General features: G+C 33.6%; 2 protein-coding genes across 2 annotated transcripts; both read left to right on the top strand.

The window, feature by feature from the left end:
* The first annotated feature begins 1,822 nt into the window (after positions 1-1,822).
* Positions 1,823-6,019, top strand: LOC100263252 (protein REVEILLE 1). Its single transcript, XM_002267940.5, has 6 exons — positions 1,823-2,522; positions 3,677-3,811; positions 3,934-4,045; positions 4,157-4,218; positions 4,381-4,791; positions 4,888-6,019. The coding sequence occupies exons 1-6, from the start codon at positions 2,511-2,513 to the stop codon at positions 5,641-5,643; spliced, it is 1,488 nt and encodes a 495-aa protein (XP_002267976.2). The 5' UTR covers positions 1,823-2,510; the 3' UTR covers positions 5,644-6,019.
* A 15,918-nt stretch (positions 6,020-21,937) lies between these two features.
* On the top strand, positions 21,938-26,866 carry LOC100249605 (expansin-A13). Its single transcript, XM_002269967.4, has 2 exons — positions 21,938-22,812; positions 26,357-26,866. The coding sequence occupies exons 1-2, from the start codon at positions 22,181-22,183 to the stop codon at positions 26,664-26,666; spliced, it is 942 nt and encodes a 313-aa protein (XP_002270003.1). The 5' UTR covers positions 21,938-22,180; the 3' UTR covers positions 26,667-26,866.
* Positions 26,867-27,093: the final 227 nt, after the last annotated feature.

The following is a 27,093-nucleotide window of genomic DNA, read 5'->3' on the forward strand; positions in this document are numbered from 1 at the left end:
TAGGTCACACAACTAAAAACAGCACAGGGCCCACCCATTAACACCCAAATGGGACCAGTGAAAGCCTCCGGTCCAGCCGGGAACAGAATACATATCTCCAGAAAGATCTGCGCCTCTCATTTCAATGTTGACTGCTTTTACGACACCTGTCACTTGCCCACCACCTTCCAAACCCTAACACGCATGTGGTCCACAATTTTTCCTCTGTTTTTTTCACCTCCTACCCTTTCACTTTTTTCCTCTTTTTTATTAAAATATTCATGTGGCTCACAGCCATCTATATCCGCACCAACCTCTCAACGTCGTTGCCAGATTACACGTGGCGGCCTGGATATTGAAGGGCGGCTAGTGGTGATGAGGTGGCGAAAAGCGCAAGAGAAAGTCACACCTGAGACCAGCTCATCTCATCCTCATCCACCTTCTTTTCAATCCACAACTCTTGGCCTTCCTCTTTCCTCTCTCTCTCTCCATTTTTCAGAGGCTGTAGATATTTTAACTTTTCTCCGAGTCACAAAAATATCGTTGAATTTTTCCTTAACCCGCTTATATAGATTTTTTTTTTCTTTTATAAATTTCTTTTCTTTTGTCCTGGCCGACTACTACCTCCAACCACTTGCGTACGTAATTCATGTACTCGCCCACCGCACCTCTACTATTCCTTTTAGGTCACTTCTGTCATCCTGTAAGAGCTACGTTTTACCTAATCATCTTCTGCCACCTGTACAGTCAATATTATCTTTTTTTTTTTTTTACCAAACTGGGCTCTTTCCAAATTCAACCGTTGATCCACCTCCATAAAAATCAACTATTTACTTTAATTAACAAAACCTTTTTAACAATCTTTTTATTAAAAATTTAAAAAAGTATTTTAATAATTCTTTTAATATAAAAATATTTTTAAAAGAATAGTGATGGTTTAAGATTCACTCCAATTACTTCGTTAAATTTTAAAAATAATTTTAAAGGTTTGTTAAATCTTTAATTTTTTTTTAACAAAGTACTTTTAATTATAAAACATACTTCTATTTTTCTTAAAATTACTCTTAAATACAACCAAAGGAAAAAGAACTAATAAGTAATTTTGATGAAGATTAAAATTGAGAAAATGAGAATAAAAATGATAATAAGACGAGTTTTTTTTTGTATTCGACATGTTCTAACTCTAATAAAAAGAGTGTGAAATTTAAATAAACGGATTTAAAATTTTTTTTTTTAACTCAAGACTGATTCGTATATTATCTTATCCCACTCTAATTATATATAAAATTAATTTAATTTAATTTTTATTTTTTTTATTTTTAATATATATGATAATACTAAAAAAATACTTTTCAATAAAATAAGTTATAAAAAATTAGATTGTTTTAATTATTTATAAAATATATTATTTTAATATAATTAAATAAATTTAAATTTCTTTGAAAAAAATAATTATTTTTAAAAAATAAAGTTACACAAGCAAATGGGACAAGTGAAATAAAAATTATTTTGAATAAACATAGTTGGAAATTTGGAATAGGTTAGGCGCGACCCGAACCCGCACCGCCGCTTTGCAACCCCTAAAGAGAAAGAGGGTGGGGAGTAGGGATGAATGAAGGGAAGGCGAGTAGCAGGTATGTTTGTGGAGACGCGAGTAGAGCGAGTGTATCTAAACACAATTTCAGGCACCGAATTAAACAAGCTGAATATGAAAAAGCGGGAGACAGGACAAATGAACGCCACGTGTCTGAGCAGTCTTTCGACGTGAGCCACAAGATTCCATCGGTTTCTCGACCTTTCTGTACAAATAAAATTAAAAAAAAAAACAAAAAGAAAATAGCCTCTGACGTGGCGACCCTTGCTTTCTTCTTTTTCTCACAAGCCAGATATTCAATAGTGTCCCTCCTTGTGTTTCTCTTCTCCTCCTTCTGCGTCGCAAACTTTCTCCTCTCCAATTCGCTTCTATTCTCTTCCCTTCTCTTCTCTTCTCTCCTGTTCTCACTCCTTTCTCTCTCCAACTACATCTGCTCTTTCTACAAGAGCTTCTACCCAAGCACAAATTGACATCTGGCTTTGTGGCGGGCCTTGCGGTTCTTTTCGGCCACCGGAAAGTCATATTTTCCCTCTTCCTACTCTTTCACAATCAATCCATATACATCTCAAATTTCCCCTTGGAAGATTAAAAAAAAACCGATTTCGTGGAATCTATGTTGGTTGGAAGATAACAGGAAGCGTCGATCTTGAAGAACAAGCTGTTGTCGCTGAATCGGAAGTCGTCCTATGCATCATCTGGCCTGAAGTCGTCTTGATTGTTTAGTTTTAAGACTTTTTCTGGGCATTTGAGCTGGAAGTCAGCTGGAAGCGAAGAAAAAATACAAGTTCCCTTCTTAGATGACTTGTACGGATCAGAATGAGTCCATTCCCGTACAAATTAATTGATTTTTTTTGTATTTTGATTATGCTGAAGATATAGAAAAAGGACTGCTAGTTCGAAGAAGGCCAAGGGAAAAAAAAAAAGGAGATCTGCAGCCATGACTGTTGAGGTATGTAATCTTTCAGAATTTATAACCTTTCTGTTATGCTTCAACGGTTTTGTGCATATTTGGAAAAAGAAGGCAAAAAGAAAAGTCCTCGGCTGCTTTGATGTTTGATTGATAGAGAACTGGTTATCCATTTGTTGATGCTTTTTTTCTGGTTGCTTTGAAGTTTATTTCTAAATTGATGAATTAAGGTCAATTGTAAATATAGTTTATCATCATTCGGACTCTTTTAATCTCTAGTTATTATTCCCCCTTTATTTTTTCTTTCTTCCATCTTTATTCATCATTTTTTTTTTAATTGGACTGGATCTTGATTCTCAAGTTGCTTTTGTGTTTGCATAGTAACAAATTGTATGATCGTCCAAAAAATTAGGGGTTTAGAGGGATTGTTTAGCCTACTGTTCTTCGAAGTTTCATTTTCCATTGAAACAAACGGAAATGAAGATATTTCTTATATGATATTATCTATTTTTCCTAGTTATTATTGGATCCATGTGGATTTTGAGAAATAAAGTACATTCAAGGAATAAACAGTTTTCAGCTCACACATGTGGCTTTGCTTATGCGGAAATCCAACTTAATTTGTTTCTGATTCAGTACGAACTGTCGTTCGTTAATGTGTTCTAATTCAGTAAGTTATTTGTGCCTAGGGATATTCTTGAATTTGGAACTCTGGAAAGTGTCATGAAGGAAGCAGCCTCTGAGTCTAGCCTGATTTGCTTTGCAAAAAACACACTTGATTTTAGGTAGCCAGTGGTGGATAGTGATTTATTGGTTTGTTAATTAGGATTTTGGATTAGATCATGATTCTAAATTTATTTATTGGCTTAAGCGTCCTTGGAAAAGTATAGACACCAATGGCCATGGCTAAAGTTCGAAAATAATATGGAAGAAGAAATCATGCATGAATTTGTGTTGCAGGAGGTAGATGGTTTTCAGAAACTATGAATACAATTTGAGATTATAAGCAACAATGATATGGGAATTTCAAAGTAATTTAGGAATAACACATGCAAAGTAATAGGACTAGCCTGTTATTTAGGGCTATTGGTTCAGAACACTCTGATTTTTTTCCTTTAAAAATCTCTTAAATGTTGTACACTGGTTGAAAAAATGGGGACTCTTCTAATCTCTTTTGTTTTCCCTTTTGAATTTAGGATCAAAGTGGAGGTAGTCGTTCAAATACCTTTCTATCAGCTGGTAATCTAATTTCATTGGATGCTGGGACTCATTCTTTAACTGCTGCTGAGCTGAAGGAGCAATTTTCTTGCAGAGATGACCTGGCTCCCAAGGTTCTATTCTTTTTTAGCAATCTGTTTAGGAGATAATTGATTTAATATCTTCATTTGAGATTGTTATGACCATTATTATTTTGGTATTCAGTTTTCCTTTCTGTGTTTTTTCTGTGTCATAGGCTAGGAAACCATACACAATTACCAAACAAAGAGAAAGATGGACTGAAGAAGAGCATAAGAAGTTTCTTGAAGCTTTAAAGCTGTATGGTCGGGCTTGGAGGCGTATAGAAGGTAAAAAAACTTGGAGAAAACTTCTTTATTCTCAGCCCCATCTACATCCCAACCCACCCCCAGTCCCTTCCCCCTCTTTGAGCATCCATTGAAATAACTGTTTTTCTACAGAGCATGTGGGCACCAAGACTGCAGTTCAGATTCGAAGCCATGCCCAGAAGTTTTTCTCTAAGGTTTATTGCTCTTCTTCCAGTACATCTTCTCTACCATAATATCTGTATGCCATCCTTTTTAAAGTAAGCTAAAGCTTTTATAATCCAGAGGCATGCATGTTTAGGTGTGTATGTTAGTGCTGCTTGTCATTCTGATTCCAATTTCTGCCCTTTGTGGTTTAGGTGGTTCGGGAAACAAGTGGTGGCAACACAAACTCAGCAGAACCTATTGAGATTCCTCCTCCCAGACCAAAACGAAAACCTGTTCACCCTTATCCCCGTAAACTGGTGCACCCACTTAGAAAAGGAATCTCAGTTCTTGAGCCGCCAGTGAGATCTGTATCACCAAATTTTTCGGCTTCAGAACAAGAAAACCAGTCCCCCACATCAGTATTATCAGCAGTTGGTTCAGAGACACTGGGTTCCACACTTTCAAATACACAGAATGGTAGCCCATCTCCAGTTTCATCTGCGGCTGGTGTCAACCCAGATAGAATGTTTCTCCCTGAACTCAATCCACCAACCGAGGAAAATGCATCTCCATCCCCGGTCTTAACGACATCTAGCTCTGTTCCGGATGAACCTTTACCCATGGTAAGCCATTGACATTCACGTTTTTGTTCTATTAATCCTAACAAAATCTTCATTTGGATTTTGACTTTGTTCCTTGGGTTTGGTTGGAATCTCCAGAAGTTCGAGTTGTTTCCACAGGAAATATTTGCTAAAGAATGTTCGGTCGAGGAAGCATCCACCCGAACTCTTAAGCTATTTGGGAGGACTGTATTAGTGACAGATTCCCACAGGCCATCTTCTCCAACAACCTCTAAGTCTCAGCCTTCAGACATTAATAACGAGGGAATGCATGTTGAAACATTACCATGGAACTCAACACCCACAGAATCTTCTCCCGAGAATTCAAGTTTTTCATGGAGTCATTTGCAACCTCAACCATCAGGGGCTTTCTATTACATGCATTTCCAGAAAGAGGATTCAAATTGTGTAGAAGCTGGTACCACTGCTCCCCTGCCATGGTGGACCTTTTATGGGGGCATACCAATTCCTTTCCTTCCGCTCCATCATCAGGACTCGATCAAAGCACATGAAGACACAAAATTTGCTGAAACTCATGACAAAGAGATTCAGAAGGAAGGATCTTGGACAGGGTCAAATACTGGATCAGTGAACGAGGGGGGCAATTGTGATACAAATTGGGATGTTGAAACCCAGAGCCACCAACCTTATTTAGACACGATGGAAAAAGAATCAGACTCAGCTTTCGAGTTAAAGTTGAGCGAGAGATCAGCCTTCTCTAGAGGAAGAACAAACACGGACAAGTGTGTGAAGGGGTTTATGCCATATAAAAGATGTTTGGCAGAGAGAGACACCCAGTCATCAATAATAATTGGGAACGAGAGGGAGGAGCAGAGGATCCGCCTTTGCTTGTAGCGTCTCTCACTGGAAAGAAATCCCCTAGAGCGCAGTTTCCCTTTTAGTGCATAGATTTTTTTTTGACAGATTCAGAAACTGATTCAGGTACCGTTAAAGAAGAAAATGGGGCAGTAAAACGGCAGCCATTTCTGAAGCTTTGCAAAGTCTCTTCTACTTCTACTAGTACTACCTTTTCCCCTCATCTGTTCAAATCCATAACCCTACTCCTTTACTTGCAATCTCTTTTGGCCTTTCGGAATTAGCTTTTATATTCCTTTTTAATTCTTTTTGCCTTTGTTGAAATGTGAATCCTTGATCACACTCTAATTCTGGTAATGTCCTGGACACCTATGATTGGAGGATAAATTTACATAAAGTGCAGCATTTTCGATCATGGTTTATTTACAGGCCTCTTATATGTTGTATGTGGGGAAGGTACTACTACAATGGCCATTTTGGACACGCTGGCAAGGGGGTGTTTTCTGTTCTTTCGATGTTATGTTATCCACAGTGAGGATCGATGAGAGATGGGTCATGGATTATGGATTATTTTCTGATACTCTATTTAAAAAGAAAATATTAAAAAAATATATTTTTTTTTATGTTTGGGTGTTATGAAAAAAGAGAGAAAAAATATTTGGGAATGAGAGGAAAAAGATTTTCTAAGTTTGAAGAAAGTGAGTTATGTAGGTGTAATTTGGATGTAGTTTTTATTTTTTGTTTTTTTTTATAAAAGGAAATTCTTATATAAAATATGAACATTTTTATTGAATTTTGATAAGCATTTATAAGAATATATGGTAAATATTTTTTGTAAGAATTTTTATATTTTGTATAAGAGTTTTTATTTTTAAATCTAAAAAATAGAAAGTCTTATGTAAAATATAAATTTTTTTTTCAAAATATTTTTAGCCTATGTTTGATTCTCGAGAAATAGTAAAGAAAAAAAAATGATAAGGAAAATAATTTTCTTATATTTGGATTCAATATGAAAAATAGGAAAAAAAATTTAATATAATTAAAATTAGATAGAAATTTATATATTTTTAAATTATTTAATATTTACAAAGAAGAGGAAAAATAAGTAAAATAAATTTGAATTAGTATATAAAATAATTTATTGATTTTAAATTTATTTTTTATTTTTCTTCATTTTTTATTTTCCTCAACTTTTTCTTTCTATTATTTTTCCCTTACATTTTTCAACAACCAAACATAACCTTAATTTTTTTTTAAAAAAAATTTTGATAAGTATTTTAAATAATATAAGGTAAATTGTCTTGGCTATCGGGATAGGCTTTTTCATGGTGAGTGCATTAGTGTGTATGTATGGTTAAACAATGGACAAAATCTACAATGAATCATAATGTAAAGTTATCAATTGTAATGATTCATCAATCTACTATATTGTATGAGCTTTTAACCTTAAGATGATATTGAACTTGTGCCAATTTCTTCAAGAGGCTTTAACCCATGGAGACTCTAAGGTGGTGTTTGTTTTTTTACTTAATTCTAAATAGAACCTTAATACTTAATAGTATTAAATATTAGGTTGTTTGTTTTTGTAGTATTTTATTTCTATTAAGTATTAAAAAGTAAAAAAAACCATTGTGTTATTTTTTCTATTTAGAAAAAGCCACATATTTTGGCTTTTTCTATTTAGTAAAAAGTTTATAATAAGTCATGAAAAAGTAAAAAAACAAACAACCTAAATTCTAAAACTAAATAGTTTTCAGCAAAAAGCCAAAAAAACAAACATCACCTAATATAGTCATATATCCCTACGAATTTGGTCACTATTGATGGAGGTTGATGACAATAGGTATTCTCAATAGAGGTACCATGATATCTCATGAGATTGAGATATTATGTTTCCTTATGTGATACAAAGGACATGTGATCAAGAAAACCATGGTCATAACATTTCTTTTAGTGGAAATTTGACATATGCTCCTTTAAGCTAAAGTATGTCAATTAATTATATAATGGGAGGATCTGTAACTTAAGGATTTGAGAGGTAATCTTGATAGATTGATAATAATACCCTGTTGATTACAAACACTAATTCATAGGGAGTTTGCATGTAGTGGATAGTAGGGTATGGACCCTAGCTTCAAATTATTGTAATTTCATGGGATATTAGAGTGTAATTTATTCTCTTTAGTAGAGTGTTGAATCAAATTCAGAATTAAATTCTGAGGGAGCTAGCAATTTTCTATTGGTCTTAGTGGTCCCCACTCAATATTTTGAGGATTTTGGGTTTTTGGCTCATAAGTGTGCATAAGGGCATTTTGGTAAAAGCATAAGATTACACTAGATCTTATGAATTGTCTTTTTGGTTCGAACTAATTAATTATTTGAGCCCAATAGGGCTAATGAATTAATTAAGACCTAGATGGGTTGGACTAGATGACCCAAACCCAATTTGGGCTCAAGTCACTTATACCCAATAAGGATCCTTATAAATGCCTCCTTTAGGGGTTGGGGTTCACTATTTTGCCTATCTTCTTCCAGAGAGTCTTTAGAGAGAAACCTTAGCCATCCTTAAGGAAGAAGAGAAAAACCTACACTTTTTCTCGTATATAGACGATTGTGAAGAGATATCAAGTAGAATAAGGCTTACGAGTTCTACGATGCTTTCCATTCTTAACCCGTTTAGAATTGAAACATCTAGATCTAGGTATGGTTTTTACATTCTCTAGATTTGGGTATCATATTGGTTTTTGAAAGCCTTATTTCCACCAGGATTAGATTTAAAGAAGCCTAGGGTAGATAACATGCACCTTATATGATCCAGGGCCTAGAAACAGAGTAATCTGAAGTTCTCAGTAGGAATATCATTAAATAAATAATAAATCCCAAATATGTTACATCATGTCATGTTATCCTAACTGTATATGCTATCAATCTCTAAAGATAACCTATCTAATCGTTAAGTTATAAATTCTCATATTATGTGATTAATTGACATATTCTAACTCATAAAGAGCATATGCCAAATTTTGTTAGAGGAATTACTATGGCCACATTTTTCATGATTACATGTCCTTAAGATCACTTAAGGGGACACACTATCTTAAACTTATAGGATATCATGATACCTTTATTAAGAATACTTATTGTACCCAACCTTTATCAACAATGACCCAATCTATAGGGAATATATGCCCACCTTAGGGTTTCATCCATAGGTCAAAGTTGCTACAAACTTTAACACAAGCCCATTATCCTCTCAAGGTTTTGAGTCCACACAGTATAGTAGCTTGGTGAGGTTTTGACTATCTGATAGCCAAAGCCATGACTTACCTTAGTGTTCCTATCCAATGTATAACCATACATGCTAGTGCACTTACCATGGTAATGTTAGGGCTGGATAACTTCATTCCTAGGTCTTGGATCTCATAGAGTGCATGCCTCTATCCCTAAGCATCTCTAAATTTATCACATGGAATAAAATGAAAATAAAAACCATTATTAACTATAGACATAGAGATGTAGTACTCATACTTGGATTTGGATGTTCTAGGTTAATTCTTTGTGGTGTAGAATATGCTTGAATAGTTTAGAGGTTTCGTTCACCTAAGATCTCTCGCTCAATGACTCAAACCATGATCTTAGCACTCCGAAGTATGGGCTTGGGAATGGTGGAAACCTAGACTTTTTTGTTTCTCTCTCTAAAGGTGAAGACGAGTATCCAAAGCCATGGAAACCTTAACCCAAAGGGTATTTATAGGGTTACCTTATTGGGCTTAAGTGACTTGAGTCCACTAAGGCTTGAGTAACTTAATTTAGCCTCACACGAATCTTAATTGATTAATTAATGCAACAAGGCTGTCTAATTAATCAATTAGCCCAATGTATAGACCTTGTTCACTATCCCTGGTACAACCTTGCATAATTACCAAAATGCCTTTATGCACAAGAGTGAACTTAGAGTTAATATAACCCTCATAAACCATGTCATCATGGTATATGAGCTTAGAATAGGGACCATTGAGACCCATAGGACTATTGGCTCCCTCAGAATCTAATTTTGAAGTTCATTCAATATCCCACTTCATAGAATTAATTGAACTCCAGTACCCTATGTAAATAACAATGAGATGAAGCTTGAGTCGGTGACCTACTATCCACTGTATGCAGACTCCTCATTAATTGGTTTTTGTAATCTGACAAGGTAGTACTACCACCTATAAAGATTACCTCTCTAATCCTTGAGTTACAGGTTCCACTTATTATGTGATCAACTAACATACTCTAACTCCAAGGAGCATATGCCAAATTCTACTAAAGGAATTACTATGCCCACAAATTTTATGATCACTTGTCCTTTGGATCACCCAAGGAGACACACTATCGCAATCCCATGAGATATCATGGTACTGCTGTTAAGAATACTTGTTGCTACCAACTTCCATCAACAATGATCTAATCCTTAAGGAAATATGACCTCTTTAGGGTCCCACCTATAGGCTTAATTCTTTGATTGATTTTGGCATAGACTTACCATCCTCTCAAGGTTGAGAGTCCATGCAATATAGTAGCTTAGTGAATCATGACAATTGATAACCTTACGTCATGATTCACTATAGGTCTTGTTCATTGTATATCACACACACTAGTATACTCACTCTAGGAAACCCATCTAGATGGCCAAGATAAGTCATCATTCCAATTAGGAGATAGTGCACTATAGTCTCTATTGGATTACCTAAATGCATGAACTAACTATGGACAACTTATCTACTTACAAGGAACCCATGACTTGTATCCTTTGTGCAACTCCTAATGTATCTAAGCCCTATACAATGTAAGAGATATGAGTTGAATGCTCAAACCAATGTCAATGCATAAAAGGGATAACAAGGGAATAGTCAAGTTTGACTTTGTTACATCATGTCTTGCTTTTAGGGGCTTAATCCTAATAGGGAACCCCACTTCGATGACTAAGACCAATCATTCCTCAAATTAAGAGGTAGTTGACTAAAACCTCAAATGGATTGCCTACGTTCATGAACTAGTTGTGAACAAACCATTTACTTGCAAGGAAACATGACTTGGATATTTCGTGTAACTTCTAATACACCTAAGTCATTTATAATGCAAGATATGTCAAGCTTGAATACTCAACATATATAATGCATAAATGAGATAAAAAAAAAAAGAGAATTAGAATAATCCATTTATTTTTGTATTATGTCTTGCTTTTAAGGGTTCTAACCTAATAATTACAAGACAGAATGTAGGGCTAGGAGACCAAATGAGAAGAATTTCAGGCTAATGCTATAAAAGGCAAAGTTGAAAATTCAAAGACCTTGTTATTAGCTTATTGTATGTAAAGAAAGAAAACAAAAGTACATGGTTTTTGGATATAAGTTGCAATAATCATGTGTTTTCCAAGTTAGATGAAACTTTTAATTCAAGGGTCAGGAATGACACAATAGTATTGGTTCAGGGTACATGTAAAATTTCAATTAAATTGAAGGATGGATCCCGAAATTTATTTCCAATTTTTTATATGTTCCAAGTCTTCATCAAAATCTATAAAGTATGGGCCAACTTTAAGAAAAAATGTATGGTATATAGATCTATAAGGGCGTCTATACCATTAATAATGATTAGAAAGGATTAATAGAAAAGGTAAAAAATATTTATTTTCATTAAATATTAATTCTTGAAGTTTACATTGCTTTTTTTTTTTTCTATAATTGATGATAAAAATTGGGTATGTGTGGATCCCGCATTTCGGCTCATGCGTTCCCCACTCGATGGCGAGCTTGATTTTTATTTTGAAAAATGATTTAATTGGTTAAAAAAATGACTTGGAGTCGCCACTTATTTTTGTTTTATTTTTAAAGGGTAAACAAAATAAGAAAGAAAAACCCTAAGTGTGACTCCTTACTTTGGAAAAGGTGGTCTGTGAAAAACCGGATCGGGTTCGGGGGTCAGGTTACTTATCAGGAAGGTACGGTAAGGACTGTAGCACCCCTCTAAGTCCTTAAAGTGGGTCTCTACTAACAAAATGAAGCAATCATGGCAATTGATTAATCGAGCATGATACCAGATAAATATTACTCAAAACAAAATAATTGAATGAATAGGAGAGGCAAAGAATGTACCTGAGTGATGAACCGGTTTACTTCAATGAAATCGAATGTTAGCAATTAAACACAGAATTATCACATGCATGTCATAGAGTGGAATAAATCAATCGTGCGTGACAAACAAATCAATAAATAAATCAATCAATCATAAAATCACGTATGTGGGGCCCCCACCAAAGCCCGATTGATCTTGTACGAATTAATCTCACAAATTTCATTATTCTGAAATTATGAAAATGACATTCATGCTTATATAAAATTAAGAGAAAAAGAAGATTATTTGAAAACCAAAGTGGAATTAAAATTGTTCGAGTGAAAACTGGATTTTTGAAATTTATTTGAAAATTGAAGTCCGGAAGATTATATGATAATTGGAGTCTTGGGAATTAAATTTAAGAATTGGAATTTTGGAAATAAAATTTGAAAATCGAAATTTTAAAGAATTGTTTAATAGTGGAATTTTAAAATAAATAAACAAAATAATGATGATTAGATAAATTGATGTGAAAATTAAAATTTCGGAAACTGAAATTTAAAATTAGAAATCAGAATTTTGAAGAGTTATTTAAAGATTGGATTTAAGAAAAAACAAATAAAAAAATAAAAAAAATGATAATGATTAAATGAATTGATATGAAAATTGAAATTTAAATTTAGAGATCGGAATTTCGAAGAGTTATTTAAAGATTGAATTTTTTTTTAAATAATAATAATAATAATAACGAAAATAATGATTAAATAAATAAGCGTGAATATTGAAATTTTTGAAAATTTATCGAGAAATTAGAACTTTAAAAAATTAAATTAGGTAAATTGGAAACATGGAAATTACTTAAAAAAAATAAAACGATCAAATGGACTAAGTTTAAAATGGGTATGAGCCAGCTTAAAATGGGTGAGAATGGTAAATAAGGGAACAACTCAAGGGCATTTTGGTATTGATCCCCTGATTTTTTTTTTAAGTTTTAGTTTGTAAATTTTACCCTGTTTTTCCGGGTTTCAAGGACAATGAATTGGGCAGTGAGCTTTTTTGAATTTTTGGCTCTTCCTTCTTTGTAATTCTAAACACGTGCCCAAATTGCGCGCCCTTCTCTAACTTTAAAGACTTATTCCGTAAGCAGATCAAGATCAATAGCAGTTTGTTTATGTAGATTATGTATTTGGAGCTCTAGTGTCTCTTGATCATTCTTCGGGGAGCTAGTTTTGCATCATAACCAGATGAGATCATGTGTTCCCCATTCTCATCACTTTTCAACAGACGGAAATCCCATTACCCAAAGGCAAAAAAGAAAAAAAAACAAAACCAAAAACCAAGCCCCAGAACCAAAATCCAAACCCGACAGTGAGCTAAAACATCCAGTGAAATGATACCCGAAATAAATAAATAAAAAAAGTATGGATCACAATGGGCTTACCTGAAAATGTCTTCATCCCAACTAGCCCCAAAACATCTTAGTTGCCAACAAAAAACCTCTAGCGGCTCCCCTGTTTCTCTTCCAAAAAAAAACTTTTTTCCCCCCCGTCATCTTTCCTTTTCTCCCCCCAAATAAAACCTGCCCCCTCTCTTGATTTTCCCTCCCTAGATTTTTTCATTTCCCCCCTCAAATCCCCCAACTGCTGCCCGTCCTTTCCCATCATTTCCCATCTCACCCACTCCCTTTAAAAAATATGTATTTTCCTCATTCCAAAAAGAAAACCCATTGCCCCTATCTCTCATGCATGCTGCCCAAAACTCCTCCAAAGTGGTGCTGCCCAAAAATCCTCCAAATGCCTATGCTGCCCTAAAAATCTCCAAATCCATATAGACCAAAACGAGGGTCTACAGTATGACACTCACATTTTAACACTTAAATTTTGAAGGTCTAAAATTACTTGCTGCTAAGAAAATGGTTATTGGGTTGCCTTTTATTAACTCTCCAAAAGAGGTTTATGAAGCATGTGTTTTGGGAAAAAGGCATAAAGATTTTTTTTTTCTACAAAAAAAAAAAAATAATCATGGAGAGTTAGGAAACTTCTTGAGTTGATTAATTCTAATCTATGATTATTAGAGCTTCCCTCAAATGGAGATCATAGGTATTTTTATAATTTTTATTGATGATTTTGGTTGGAAGGCTTGGGTTTACTTTTTAAAGAAACTGATAGATGGTTGTGGAAATTTCAAAATTGTTAAAGCTTGTGTGGAAAAACAAAGTGGACATACCATCAAAATTTTGAGAATAGATTGGGGTACTATAACGACCCGCACCCAACCATGTAGATATTGTCCGCTTTGGGTCCAAGGGAGCCCTCACAGCTTTAAAACGTGTCTACTTGGTTAAGAGGAGTCTCTACATATATAGCGTCAGGAACATTCTCCTCTATCCGATGTGGGACATCACAAACACCCCCCCCCCCCCCCCCCCCCCAATGCAAACACAATGTCCTTGTTGTGTCCCATGGGATTGCGGGGCCAAACAGACAAACACCCCTTACGGGACCAAACAAACCCCCACATCGGGGTCGAGGATCGGCTCTGATACCATTTGTAATGGCCCGCTCTTAACCGTGTAGATATTGTCCGCTTTGGGCCTAAGGGGCCCTCACAGCTTTAAAACGCATCTACTTGGTTAAGAGGAACCTTTACATATATAGCGTCAGGAACTTTCTCCCATATCCGATGTGGGACATCACAGGTACTGTATATTTTGTTTGTGTTGATTTTGTTTTTGAAAAAAAAGATGTGGTATTTAGCATCAATTGACAACAAGGTGCACTCTGCAATAAAATAAAATTGCAGAGAGAAAAAATAAAACAATTATGGATATGGTGAGGTGCATGTTGCACTTAAAACAACTGCCTAAATTTTTTTTGGGAATAAAACATTTTTTATATTCTCAACTATACATGCCAACAAGTTTTAAGTCAAACTAAGGTGTATAAATAGTCTTCCCTATGCATAGCCATATATCTCAATGAAGTTCAACAAACCTTTTATATATGGTCTAAAAGTAAGCATAATGTGGCAAGTTCTAAGGTTGACACTAACTAATATTTTTCAAATTAAACTTTAGTTCCCCTATTTGTAACTTTTTATTATGGTTTTAAAAATCGGACCAGACCAGATGGTTCAATCGTCGATCTAACTGTCGATCGATCACGGTTCTGGTATGGTTCGGTGGATGTTTGAATTGGAATCGAACCGTGCGAACTGATCGATTTCCTCCGAATTGGATGGTTCAAATATTTTATTTATTTATTTATTTATTACCACATCAAAACGATGTCGTTTTGCTGAGTACCCCTCTACACCCCAGCCGACACCCTACGGCTACCCCTACTCCAACACTAGTTGCCACCGGCCTGCCTTCTTGCCATTGACCCGTTTCAAGTGAATCGAATGGTTAAAAAAAGCCCCCATCTCCTTTCCCCATCGAGTTCCTGCCTAAGCCACTCGTTGCCCCCTCCCCCATTTCTTTCTTCTTTGCCCCTTGGTGTCCTCTTCCCAGTTTTTTTTGTTTCTAGTTTACATGCCCCTCTTCTTTTTTCCTAGCCCTCTGATCCCTCTCAACCTTGCATTGCTATGCCACCACTCCCATCCCTCCTATTTCTTTTTCCAATGGCGCATCTCTTTCTTTCTTTCCAAATTTTTATTTTTATTTTCCTTATTCATCTCCATTATAATTTATTTTATTTTATATTTGTTATTTGTTAATTTTATGATTTTTAAAACTTGTGATTTTAATTTGAATATAATTTTAAATATTTTTTTTTTAAAATTTCTAATTTTAAATTAAAATTTTGACTTTAATATAAACTTCTAATTTGAAACTAGTTTTTTGATTTTCAAATAATTTTATGTTTTTCAAATAAAATTTTAATTTTTAAATAATATATAAATGATATTATTTTTATTTTTAATAATATATAAATTTTATATTTATGATGTTATCGATTCGACTATTAGTTCGACCAACGAACCGTGAACTGGTAACTTTTTTGGTTCAATGATCGGTTAGGTTCTGAAAACATTACTTTTTATGCTTTAACACCTACCAATCAGTTTATCATTCTTTTTGAATAAAAGTAATTCCTATGGATCTAATAAATAAGTTTAAGCTACTAATTAATTGTAAATAACCTTAATTAAATTTTAACTTATAATTAAACTTGATTAGCATTAAACTAGTTTTAGCCCGTAATTAAAAATATTTAAGGTTAAGTACTAAGATGTTTAACCTGATTAGCTATTACAAAAATAATGTTCAAAAATATAAATACAAATATATCCAACTACAAACATATAAAGCATTACATATATAGTCCAAAACACGGTAGACATGATGTAAGTATATGATTAATCAATTTTGAAACATACAACAAAAAAAGAAAAAAGAAAAAAAGAAATAGCCTAACTAAAATTACTTTCTTTATTAACTTAGTTATTATTAAAATATTTTTGCCCTCTTCTTTTTTCAACAAGGTCTTCTAGTTCTTAGCGGTTCTTGCTATCACCAAATCCTTAAAATGATGCCTATTTTAAAAAAATGACAATTGTATCTAGTATTAGCATACTAACAACAAAAATTTAACATATTTCGATTATCTTTGATTTTGAAATTCTAATAGTTGTCTTGTGCATCAATGTACATTTGATCATATAATTATAGTATAGTAGATATTCACCATTCACCCTCTTTATCATTACTTCTTGTATGTCTAAATAAAACATTAAAAGATGTCATGATGTAGCTTCTATTTCAGTGCAACATGTTTAAAACAAAGATAAAGAACATATAAAAGTTAACAATTATCCTCTAAAATACATTAAAAACATGGATCTAAACAACCTTAAATAATGATAAAATCATAATTCCAAAATATTGACAGATGTAATAAAAAGGTCATGGTCATGACATTCAAGTACTTAGTTTCTAAACAATTTCCTACTAATATTAATTTTATAAATCATATATATAATCATAAGGAAATATAAGATAAGAACTACCATGCCATTATACAACCATAATACTGAAATCATAGAAGAAGTAAAGAATTTTTACATAAAGCTTGATTATGGCCTGCAACTTTACATTGCGAACAAACGACAACTCTTTTGCCACTAAATTGAGACTATTTGATGGTGTCAAGGCTTTTCAATTGGCCATGTTTAGCATATAGGTTTAAGTGAAAGGCACAAGTGAGTGCATCACAAACACATCCATCAAAATTAATTATAGGCATATTGTGATTTAGAAGTGAATTAAAGTGTTTAGAATATATCAATTCTAGATGAACAAACTTAACACACCGCCATACTTTTAACACACCGCCAACATAGGGATGTACAAGAAATGAACCACCCTTTATAATGTTTTCCAATAACATTTCCTTTGTCTTTGGGCTAATTGGTGCTTTCTAATTTTGTGTCACAACCATATGATCATATGCTAGATGAACAAACTTATTCATATGTGCTATTAATAAGTTGAAAATTGAATAATGACGTTTCTCCTTTTAGCCAACCATTGAATGATATAACAAGATTAATTGTCATTTTATCTTAACGTTTTTTTGGCAAACTTTGATATTGCTCAATGCTGTGGATTGTTCTCCTCAGCCTATTTCGCTAGTTCACTATTACATGTCTTCAATTTTTCCATGGTTCCAACATAATCATCATCTAACCTAGCATAAACAACACTATCCAGTAACAACAATGCATCATTTTTATCTCTCTTTTCCTTCATATTATATTTGGTCACATAGCTACTAAAGTTTTCCTTCACATGATATAACAATATGCATGATTTGGGTTGAGTCAATTGCAATAACAAGTTGACAATCCATTAAAAGCCCTTGAATTGAAAAAGAATGAGAAATGAGAAATTGCAAAATATTCTCACTATGTTTAATATATTTTACAATCGTCCTTGAGTTAATGTCCACCAATCTCTCACATAATCAAGACAACAACTTCAATGATTTCTTAAGAAGACCATATATTTTCTTCTTTGCAATTTCGTCGTATTTCCAAGCTTGCTTATAACTTCATGAAACATTATATGATCTTTTGAAATCTTTATAAATTTGATAGGGCAAACATTTAGGGGTTGACCTTATAACTTGCTCTATGATACGAACACCTTTCCTTGTTGGTATTAAAAGTTGACTTGAATGCTCAACATTTGCATAGTAATTGTGCCTATTATTAAAGATGTGAACTTTTAAAACTTTAGTTTTATCTACTGAATGAGTAGTTATTCTCCAAAAGCACCCATTCATTGAGAAACACATAAATATTCATTTAAGAGAATTCTTTTTGAATTTGTATTGAAATCTACCAAGTAATGACATCATATATGATGCATTTCTAAATTCATATGCATTAAAAAACTATATCAACTCACAATAATAGGTTGAGGATTGAAATTGTGTGGCCTAACTTTTATCTCTACATATTTGAGTATGAAGCCTTGGGAAATTCCTATATTAGAGGCATTATTGGCTTGACATTGATGCAACTGAATTGTGTGTCTCTTCTCTAATATTATAACTACATTTTATAACACACTTAGATAATTAAAATATGTAGTTTGTATCATGGAATAAATGACAACTAATAATGTATATATATGACTTATCAATTCCCAATTGGCACATTTTTAATATCTTCTTCAACTTCTACTCGTTGAATCCATTTTAGTGCATAAATATAAACATAATCATAACTGTGAGATAACATCATATGCATGTCTTCATCTTCATCTATTTGTTGAAGTGCAAAAGGACCAAACTAAAAGGTGTAATTAAATGTGTATCTATCTAGATTAATATTCAACCGTTCACATGTCTTTGAACAAAATCATTATATGACATCCCTTGTCTAGTCTATGTGTCTTTTCTTTGCCTACCCTTTTATTATATTTGTTTATTTTTACTAGATACAATCGCCCTTCTTTCGTGACCATAAATGGAATTTCTCAAGTTTATTTTCCTATGGACAATTAAGCCTTATTTCTACGAGAATCAAATCATTTTATTTCACAATATTACAACCAAGACAAATGTTGCAACATAAATAAAATTAATTAATGATAATCATAATTAATTGAAAAATATTTTATATCACAAAGAAGCATATTTGTAATACATTAGAAATGGTAGGAATATAGCAAAGTAGCCCACAACTACTAGTTCTTAAATAAATTTTAAAATTATAGATTATTATAATATATCATAATATTAGTGTATTAGTATTGTAAGTGTAGTGTATTTGTTGTACCTATATTTTCTTTTTGAGAAAAAAAAGTAATTTTATTGATGCCGATTTATATATCATTAAATTGCTATCACCAACTTGATGCATTAAAATTTATCAATTGATTTTTAGTAAAAACATTGAATCATTATGAATTTATATTGCTACTTCATTTGGTTTCGAAGGTTGCTTTGTAATATTAAGCATACTAGGAATATAATATGGTAACCCACAAATGTTAGTTGAGTAAGATACAATTCAATATTATGAATTGGATATATTGTAACATATTGTAATGCTAATATATTTGTATTATAATTGTAGTGCAATGGTAATGTATTTGTATTTTATAACAAAAGTAATGGTTTTATAAAAACCTTTTTAAAAATAAATGGTATCCAACATGTCATACTAGTGTAACACTCATACAAAAGATAACAAATTCATAAAAGAAAACAAAGTGATCCTAAACAAAGTGATTTCACTTTTCAATAACACTCTAAACGGGTTCATAAATATACAAATAAACTGGTCTAAAAAAAGTATGAAATAAATGAATTTTTTTTTTGTCAATATTGTTTCAAAGTGGTTTAGTGTCAGCCTCTCAAGATGAGCATGTCAACACCATGGCCTCATGTGGGCAACACCATGGCCTCATGTGGGCAACACCTTTGCCCCTTGAGCCACCTATGAGCAATGCAAAGTGCAACGTGTGGGATGGATGCCTCGAAATGATATGCTAGTTGTTGGCACACATGGGCAACAACAACACACAAGCATGACTGGCATGTCAGCGTGCAAAGACTAACACACATGCACAGGCTCGGTGCCTTGATGTGGTGCCATTTATGGGTACAACGACATGGGGATTGAGAGAATGTGAATGGGATGCCTTGAACTAAGGAACCACACTGTAATAGGAATGACCACAACCTCAACAGTAAGGGCCTTGATGTGTGAGCCCAATACACACAGATGCAACAGTATGAGTCATGTGCAGGCAGATTTGAGTAGACACATCTTAGCATCGGGATGGCTTGAGCAAGGTGTAGTCTCCTACAGTAGGAAGCATGGTGAACTGATGCATCACATGAGCAAGACTCCTATTGCATGAGACAGACTACTATCACCTGAGACTTCTAGTCAAAGTGGGAGATTGAGACCTAGGAAGAGAAAGAGACTCTTAGCATGAGAAGACTCCTAATTGGGATAGGAAACTAAATCTTCATGCATAAGGAGATAGAGAGATGTCAGCATGGGAGTTTTAGATCGAGTAGGACTTGGAGTCCTACTCAAATTGGCATATGTTGAGCTTGAGTTAGAGTGACTCAAAAGTTAGTCTCCTAGTAGGATTAGGACTGCTCGGTGCAACCTTTATAAAAGGAGGGTCTGACCTTCTAAAAAGCAAGTGAACTACCTAGTAGGAGTCTTTACAGAGAGCCTCTTGTATTTTGTTGGAAATCAATAAGTTACAAGTTGGGGAGAGCCCCATAATTTGTGTGTGTACCTTGTGGTTTGGAAGAAGGCTGGCCTAGTGTGTGTTTAGGCGCTACACAAACACAAAAACTTAGACCCAAAATTTGTGTGTGTGTGTGTGACATTTAGCAACAAAGCCATAGTGAAAACTTTTTAAATGAGAATCCAATTTACTCCAACCATTATACCCAAAATAACAAAACTCATATCAATCGATTAGAAAAAAAATTGACAACATGCTATACAATAAATATGAACATTTTTTTTCCTCAAAATCTCCTTTAATCTATTGGATTTAATATGTCAAATTTATATTGTTAAAGCTATGAGCATTTCGTTTCTTATTACAAGTTCTAAATTAATTCCTTTAAAAAGAAAATAGTTTTACAATAATGAAAAAAAAAATAAAGCATGTCGAATCTATTCTTCACTTCATGGATCGAGGTGTTTTTTGGGTGGTTGAAAAAGTAATTTCTCCTTTCCCTTGTTGGATTATTATAAAAAAGAAGAAGCTTTTTGGAAATTCTTCACTTGACAGGTTGACCCTTCTATGTAAGCATCACCCCCAGGTGGCTGTTTAGTAATTTTCCCAAAAATTTCACCAAATCTATATTTTGGAAGTGAGAAAACAAATTGAGATATTTATGAGAGACTAGTACTCGTAATATATCATCAAGTATTAAATATTAACGATAATTTGGAAATATATATATATATATATATATATATATATTAAACTTATTTATTTTTTGTTATATATATAAATATTAAATTATTTAAAAATACATAAATTTTGAATTAATTGTTAATGACAATTAATTTTGTACAAGGATTTTTGGATTACATTTATTGTCCCTAAAGATGAAAATATTGATGAACCTAAAATTGATCTAAACATATAAAAATATAAGAAAAAACTCTTAAAAATAAAATTATAAGTATAATAGATATTTTAAAATTGTTTTGTTCAAGAAATTGATATATATATATATATATATATGATATAATTTATCATATTTGATAATAATATTGTATGCGTCAATATGAATATTATAAATATATATTCATTATTAAATTATATCAAATGTTATAAGATAACAATATTATAATATTTGATTATAATACGTTTGATTTAAAAATATTTGTAATAATAAAATTATAATTCATTTAATTCAAATATATTAAATGATATAAAATAGATAATGATATATGTATAATTTTTAATATTTAATTAATATGTTAATGATATTATAAAAAAAAAATTATCATGATAATTTTATATTTTTGGTAATCAATTAAATAAGAAATTTTCATTTAATTATAAAATAATTCTAATTAATTTGTCCTTAAAATATTCTTTTAATATTATGTTTATACGATGAATTTTACTTCATATATATTTGGTCTAACATCAATAACAAGGATAAGCTTGCCCCATCGGTTGGCTCAGTAGCTTTGAAAATTTTTAAAGTTTGACCGCATCGCCCCGCCCAGAATATCACGAAAAATCGATAAATTGACAAAATTTCTAATAAATTACCGAAATATCAGTACATGGGTATTTCTCTCCTATATCTCGATATTTATATCCTCCAAATATCGTGATATTTTAATAAGTGATTGTCACTTACAAGTTACAACACACAGCCATCATTACAAGTTTAACTTTTTTAATACTTCGATGAGAACTGGCGTCACCCTTTCGATGGCATTTCCGTAATTCAACAAAAAAAACATAATGTGGAGAGATTCGGGGAAAAATCAGTGGAAACAGTCTACAACACTCTCAAGTAAAACCAAAGCTGCCATCGCTCTCTCTCTCTCTCTCAAACCAGACAGCAAAAAGAAAAATAATAAAAGAAAAATGACAGCTGCTATGATACGAGCTCCAACATTCCTCCTCCTCCTCCTCCAGCTGTTATTCACGACAGTGGCCGCCCACTTCTCTTCCTCATCATCATCATCCTCCTCCTCCTCTTCATCGGCCACACTCTCAGAGTGGAGATCTGGGCGAGCAACTTACTACGCGGCGGCGGACCCAAGAGACGCGGTGGGGGGCGCGTGCGGGTACGGAGACTTGGTCAAGAGTGGATATGGAATGGCGACGGTGGGACTGAGCGAGGCGCTGTTCGAGAGGGGCCAGATCTGCGGGGGATGCTTCGAGCTGAGGTGCGTGGACGACCTCCGCTGGTGCATTCCGGGGACGTCCATCATCGTCACGGCCACCAACTTCTGCGCCCCTAACTATGGGTTCCCGGCGGACGGCGGGGGGCACTGCAACCCTCCCAACAACCACTTTGTTCTCCCCATTGAGGCCTTTGAGAAGATCGCTATTTGGAAGGCTGCCAACATGCCTGTCCACTATCGGAGGTAACAACCCACACATCCAATTTGTTTCTATTTTTACTATTCATCTTTCAACTTTACTCTTTTGCATCATTCTCGGCCCATGTGAAATGGGCCTGTCTGGCCTTTGGGTCATGGCCCAAACAGCGCTGGCTTTTGGTTAAATGTTTAGTTATTAATTATACATGTAGTGGATAAAGTTTGAAATTTGAATTCATAATTCAAAAGCTGGAAGGTGACTCAGTGCATTGGGTGGTGGGTCAAGCTAAAGCCCGATTGAAAGGCTCAATCGGATGTCCCCTTTTTAGGCTGCAGCTGGACCATGAACTAAAGTCATGGATTCCCATTAATGAGAATTCACTTTTGGAGCAGCAACCCCCTTCTCAGACCCACTTGTAACCACTCTTTCACTTCCTAATTCATGAATCCAAAAGATACCATAATTCAGAAAGTCATTTACACGCTTCCATTGAAAAAGTAATGATTTTAAAAAATATAATCTAAATTCATACTTTTTCTATGTAGAAATTTTTTAGCGTAGCAAAAAGAGATTATAAATTTGAACCTATATATTTATGAGTAATTACTTTTTAGATACTCTTATTTAAGATTTTTAATTTTATAGTAAAAATAATAAAAAAAATTAGAATTTTCAAACCTTATGTTTGGGTCTTAGAAGATTTAGGGGAAAATATGAGAGGAAGATAATAGAGAGAAAATAAAAGAAAAAGAAAAATAGATTTAATAGTAATAATTATTTTTATATGCTTATGCTAACTCATTTCATTTTTTTTCTCTCTTGTGAATGTATAAATTTTTAACTAATTTTAATCATATTTGATTTTCTTTTCATATTTTCCATGATAGACGGAACATGAGAAAATCATTTCCTTAACATTAGATTTGGTTCTGGGGAAAAATTGACGCCAAATGAAAAGACAAGCGAATAGGGGGGAAAAGTAAAACAAAAGAAAAAAATAAAGGAAAATAAAAAATAAATTTGAAGTCATTAAGTTATCTTGGTATGCTACTTTAAACACATTTCATTTATTTTTTTCTCTTTTATATAAATATTAAATAATTCAAATAGGCGATGACTAAATATTGATAAAAAGTGGTTAGAATTCATGGAAAGCAATTTCTTCATCTTTTTTATTTTTTATTTTTTATTTTATTTTTATTTAAATATCCAACCACCACCTACCCCATGATGAAATGAGGAAAAAAAAAATGATGATGCTAAAGACATTTTCATTCAATCTCATTTAATGCATCTTAGATCAAATCCTTCTTAAGTTTTTGGTATCCTTTAGTGTGGTCTTGGGCATCACCCCAATGCTACTATAGAGCAAAGAGGGTGTCATACCTCTCTTTCCAACCTACAATGATCAACCTCTTGCAGCAACCTAAAACTTTGGCTAGAATTCACCACCTAAATATGTGTTTTACTAAGTTTTATTATATCTGAGGATGATTATGTAGAATCACTTTGATTGTTAAAGATCGTAATATCATTTTTGTTCCTCAAACTGCTTTCCTATCTCAATCTCCATTCTTCCATTCTGGTTTCTCATTAACTAATTATGGTCAACTCAGCATACATTTATACATCTATTTGTATTAAAAACTGTTTGCATGAAGATTTAAACAGTACTCATAAGCTTCTTAGAAAGTACTAGAGGCATGAAACATTACCTAAAGACAAAGGAAACTGGATTTAAATTTTCTTACTGTACATGTTACTCAGGATAGCATGGCCGAAACCGGCATTGTTGATCAGCTTTATTTCCCTTTTTGTTGATGAATTCTCTGATTTTTGCATCTAAAGCAATTCAGCCTTGCTAAAAAAAACCAAATATAAGGTATTGTTCTTCTGTTGTTGATTACCAAAAGCTTTGTGTTAGAAGACACTCCTGAATATTAATATGAAATATTATACTGAAACATAGATTTCCAGACCCTTTTTAGATACAAAATGGAAACAAGAGGTGTTACCTAAGAACAAAGTTGAATCTACTTCTTATTATTGTCCTTTCAATTATGTTTTAGGAATGAAATAGTCAAGTTCCCTGCTAAGACATCTGTATACTGCTATTCCATAGTTCTTAGCAGATAAAACCTTTGGAATAAATACACATTCTTTATGAATTCATTCCAATTTTGGGGATCTCTTACCCATTTCTGTTGGATTTTCTGAAAATAACTATGAATGCTTGTATGGTCTTGTGTAAGATTTAGTATGCATGCGTGCTCACTTTCCAAAGACTTTTTCAAGCTTGGCACATGCTTATAGAAGATTTTGAAGGCTGTCAAGTCTTGAAGGTTCCATCGATTTCTTGCTCAGTGATTTGGTCCTTCCAGAATTTGCTGAAGCATTCTAGATTTGGCTGTTTTGGCTGCATGTCTAATATTCATAGTTTGAAGCAAAGTTCAATGGTTTGCCTGGTTTGTTTTATGCCTTATATCTAGGTTTAAATTATCATGATAGTGAAAATATACCCTTTTTAGTGGATGGTCTGAGTTGATTGGTCTTTGTAGTTCAACCCGAATATATTATAAAAGTCTAACTTGCTGTTCAGGAGGGGCCCTTTCAGAAAACCCCCAGAGTAAGAAGTTGAAGAGTCCAACCATCCATGCATTAGGATTAAGCAACCATTCTTTTAGTTGAACCAAACAAGTGTTGATTGACTTCAAATGTTCAATTTGTCTAACAAGACTGCTCACATATTTCTTATTGATTTTGTCATACAAAGTTCTTTGTATTGCATTAGCAATTTGGTTTGTGTGGGTTCAGTGTGATGTATTGCTCTCTTCCAGAGACCGGTTTCAAACTTGGTGCATGCCTTTGGAAAATTTTGAAGGCTGTTAAAGTCTTAAAGAAGGGTTCAACAAAAACTCTACTATATTCCTTTAATCTTAGGCTCAATTTAGATCTTGGACAGATCAATGGGAAGTGAGAGAAAAAGAAAATAAGGGGAAAAAATGGAAGGAAAGAAAAAAATGTTTAAACTTAATAAGCCTTTTCACACATGCTCTCCAAATTTATTTCTTGTCTTTCCCCATCAAGGAAAAGGAAGTATGAAATGTGTTAGAAGTAGTTGCCCTGTAAGGTAACATTTAATTATTTATTTTCATTAATTTGGGTTTCAGAGTGTCATTGACTGTCTCTGCGAAGGAAAGTGATTCCCTTGAACTGGATGGGGCAAGTTTGTTTCTGATTTGCACTTCTCCTTCCATTCAATCACCTTTTCTCTGAAGCCTTGGACTGCTTAACAGGTTGCTGGTAGCTTATGAAATGATTTCTGAACCCTGTGTTGCTCCCTTAAATGCTCGATGTCTAAAGTGCTTTATCTTTCAGCACTTATCTTTGTCCCTTTTCTTGGAAGATAATCATAATGCCCTCCAATCGACCTGTTCTTTTTTGGGTCGATTCTTCCTTATGATTTATTACATGTTTATGTCTTCATTAAGTTGGAGGATGCATGTTTTTATAATTTTCCTGTATATATTTTTTTGCATCCCAAGAATTTTCATTTTTGCTTACCCATGATGGATTTGGTTGCTGCAGGATCAAATGCAGAAAAGAAGGCGGTGTTCGATTTTCACTTGATGGATCAGGTATATTCTTATCAGTGCTGATCAGCAATGTGGGTGGCGCTGGAGACATAGTGGGAGTGAAGGTAAAGGGTTCAAGAACAGGATGGCTTCCAATGGGCAGGAATTGGGGTCAGAACTGGCATCTCAATGCTGATTTAAAGAATCAGCCTCTTTCCTTTGAGATCACTGCTAGCGATGGAATCACCCTCACATCTTACAATGTTGCTCCCAAGGGTTGGAATTTTGGACAGACTTTTGAAGGCAAGCAATTTGAATCTTAAATTACATATCCAAGATGAAAAATCATATACATCAAACTTTTCTTTTGCTTTTCCCACTGGGTTGGAGGGGTGTATGGAATGGGTGGCTTTTTATTTGAAGGGAAAAGGTACATGTTATTAATGGAATGATTTGAGACTTTATATGAAAGCCTACTTGATGGTTTCATAATTAAACAGCAAATCAAATTGGTCCAAGAAAATTTGGTTGTTCCAAGAGCACCATGAAAGTGATAGCAGTTTAACAGGTAGGAAACTTGAAGGAACTAGATCCAAGTATTTTGACTGAACAGCCCAGCCTCCTTGTGGCCTCTGCTGTGCCACTGCAATCCATGCTACAATCTAAAGACAGAATTCTTTAGAGGAAAGCCATAGTTTGATTTTGTTGAAGAACCCAACATTGCTTATCAGACAAGGCATACTATCAGAA

Source organism: Vitis vinifera, chromosome 4, assembly GCF_030704535.1.
Source record: "Vitis vinifera cultivar Pinot Noir 40024 chromosome 4, ASM3070453v1".
Lineage (NCBI taxonomy): Eukaryota > Viridiplantae > Streptophyta > Magnoliopsida > Vitales > Vitaceae > Vitis > Vitis vinifera.

Bases quoted from the DNA above. Each gene is read 5' to 3' on its own strand.
- LOC100263252 (XM_002267940.5), top strand. The intron at 4,046-4,156 runs GTAAAAAAACTT...GTTTTTCTACAG, and splicing joins GGCTTGGAGGCGTATAGAAG to AGCATGTGGGCACCAAGACT. The intron at 4,792-4,887 runs GTAAGCCATTGA...TGGAATCTCCAG, and splicing joins CGGATGAACCTTTACCCATG to AAGTTCGAGTTGTTTCCACA.
- LOC100249605 (XM_002269967.4), top strand. From the start codon at position 22,181: ATGTGGAGAGATTCGGGGAAAAATCAGTGGAAACAGTCTACAACACTC. The intron at 22,813-26,356 runs GTAACAACCCAC...TGGTTGCTGCAG, and splicing joins ATGCCTGTCCACTATCGGAG to GATCAAATGCAGAAAAGAAG.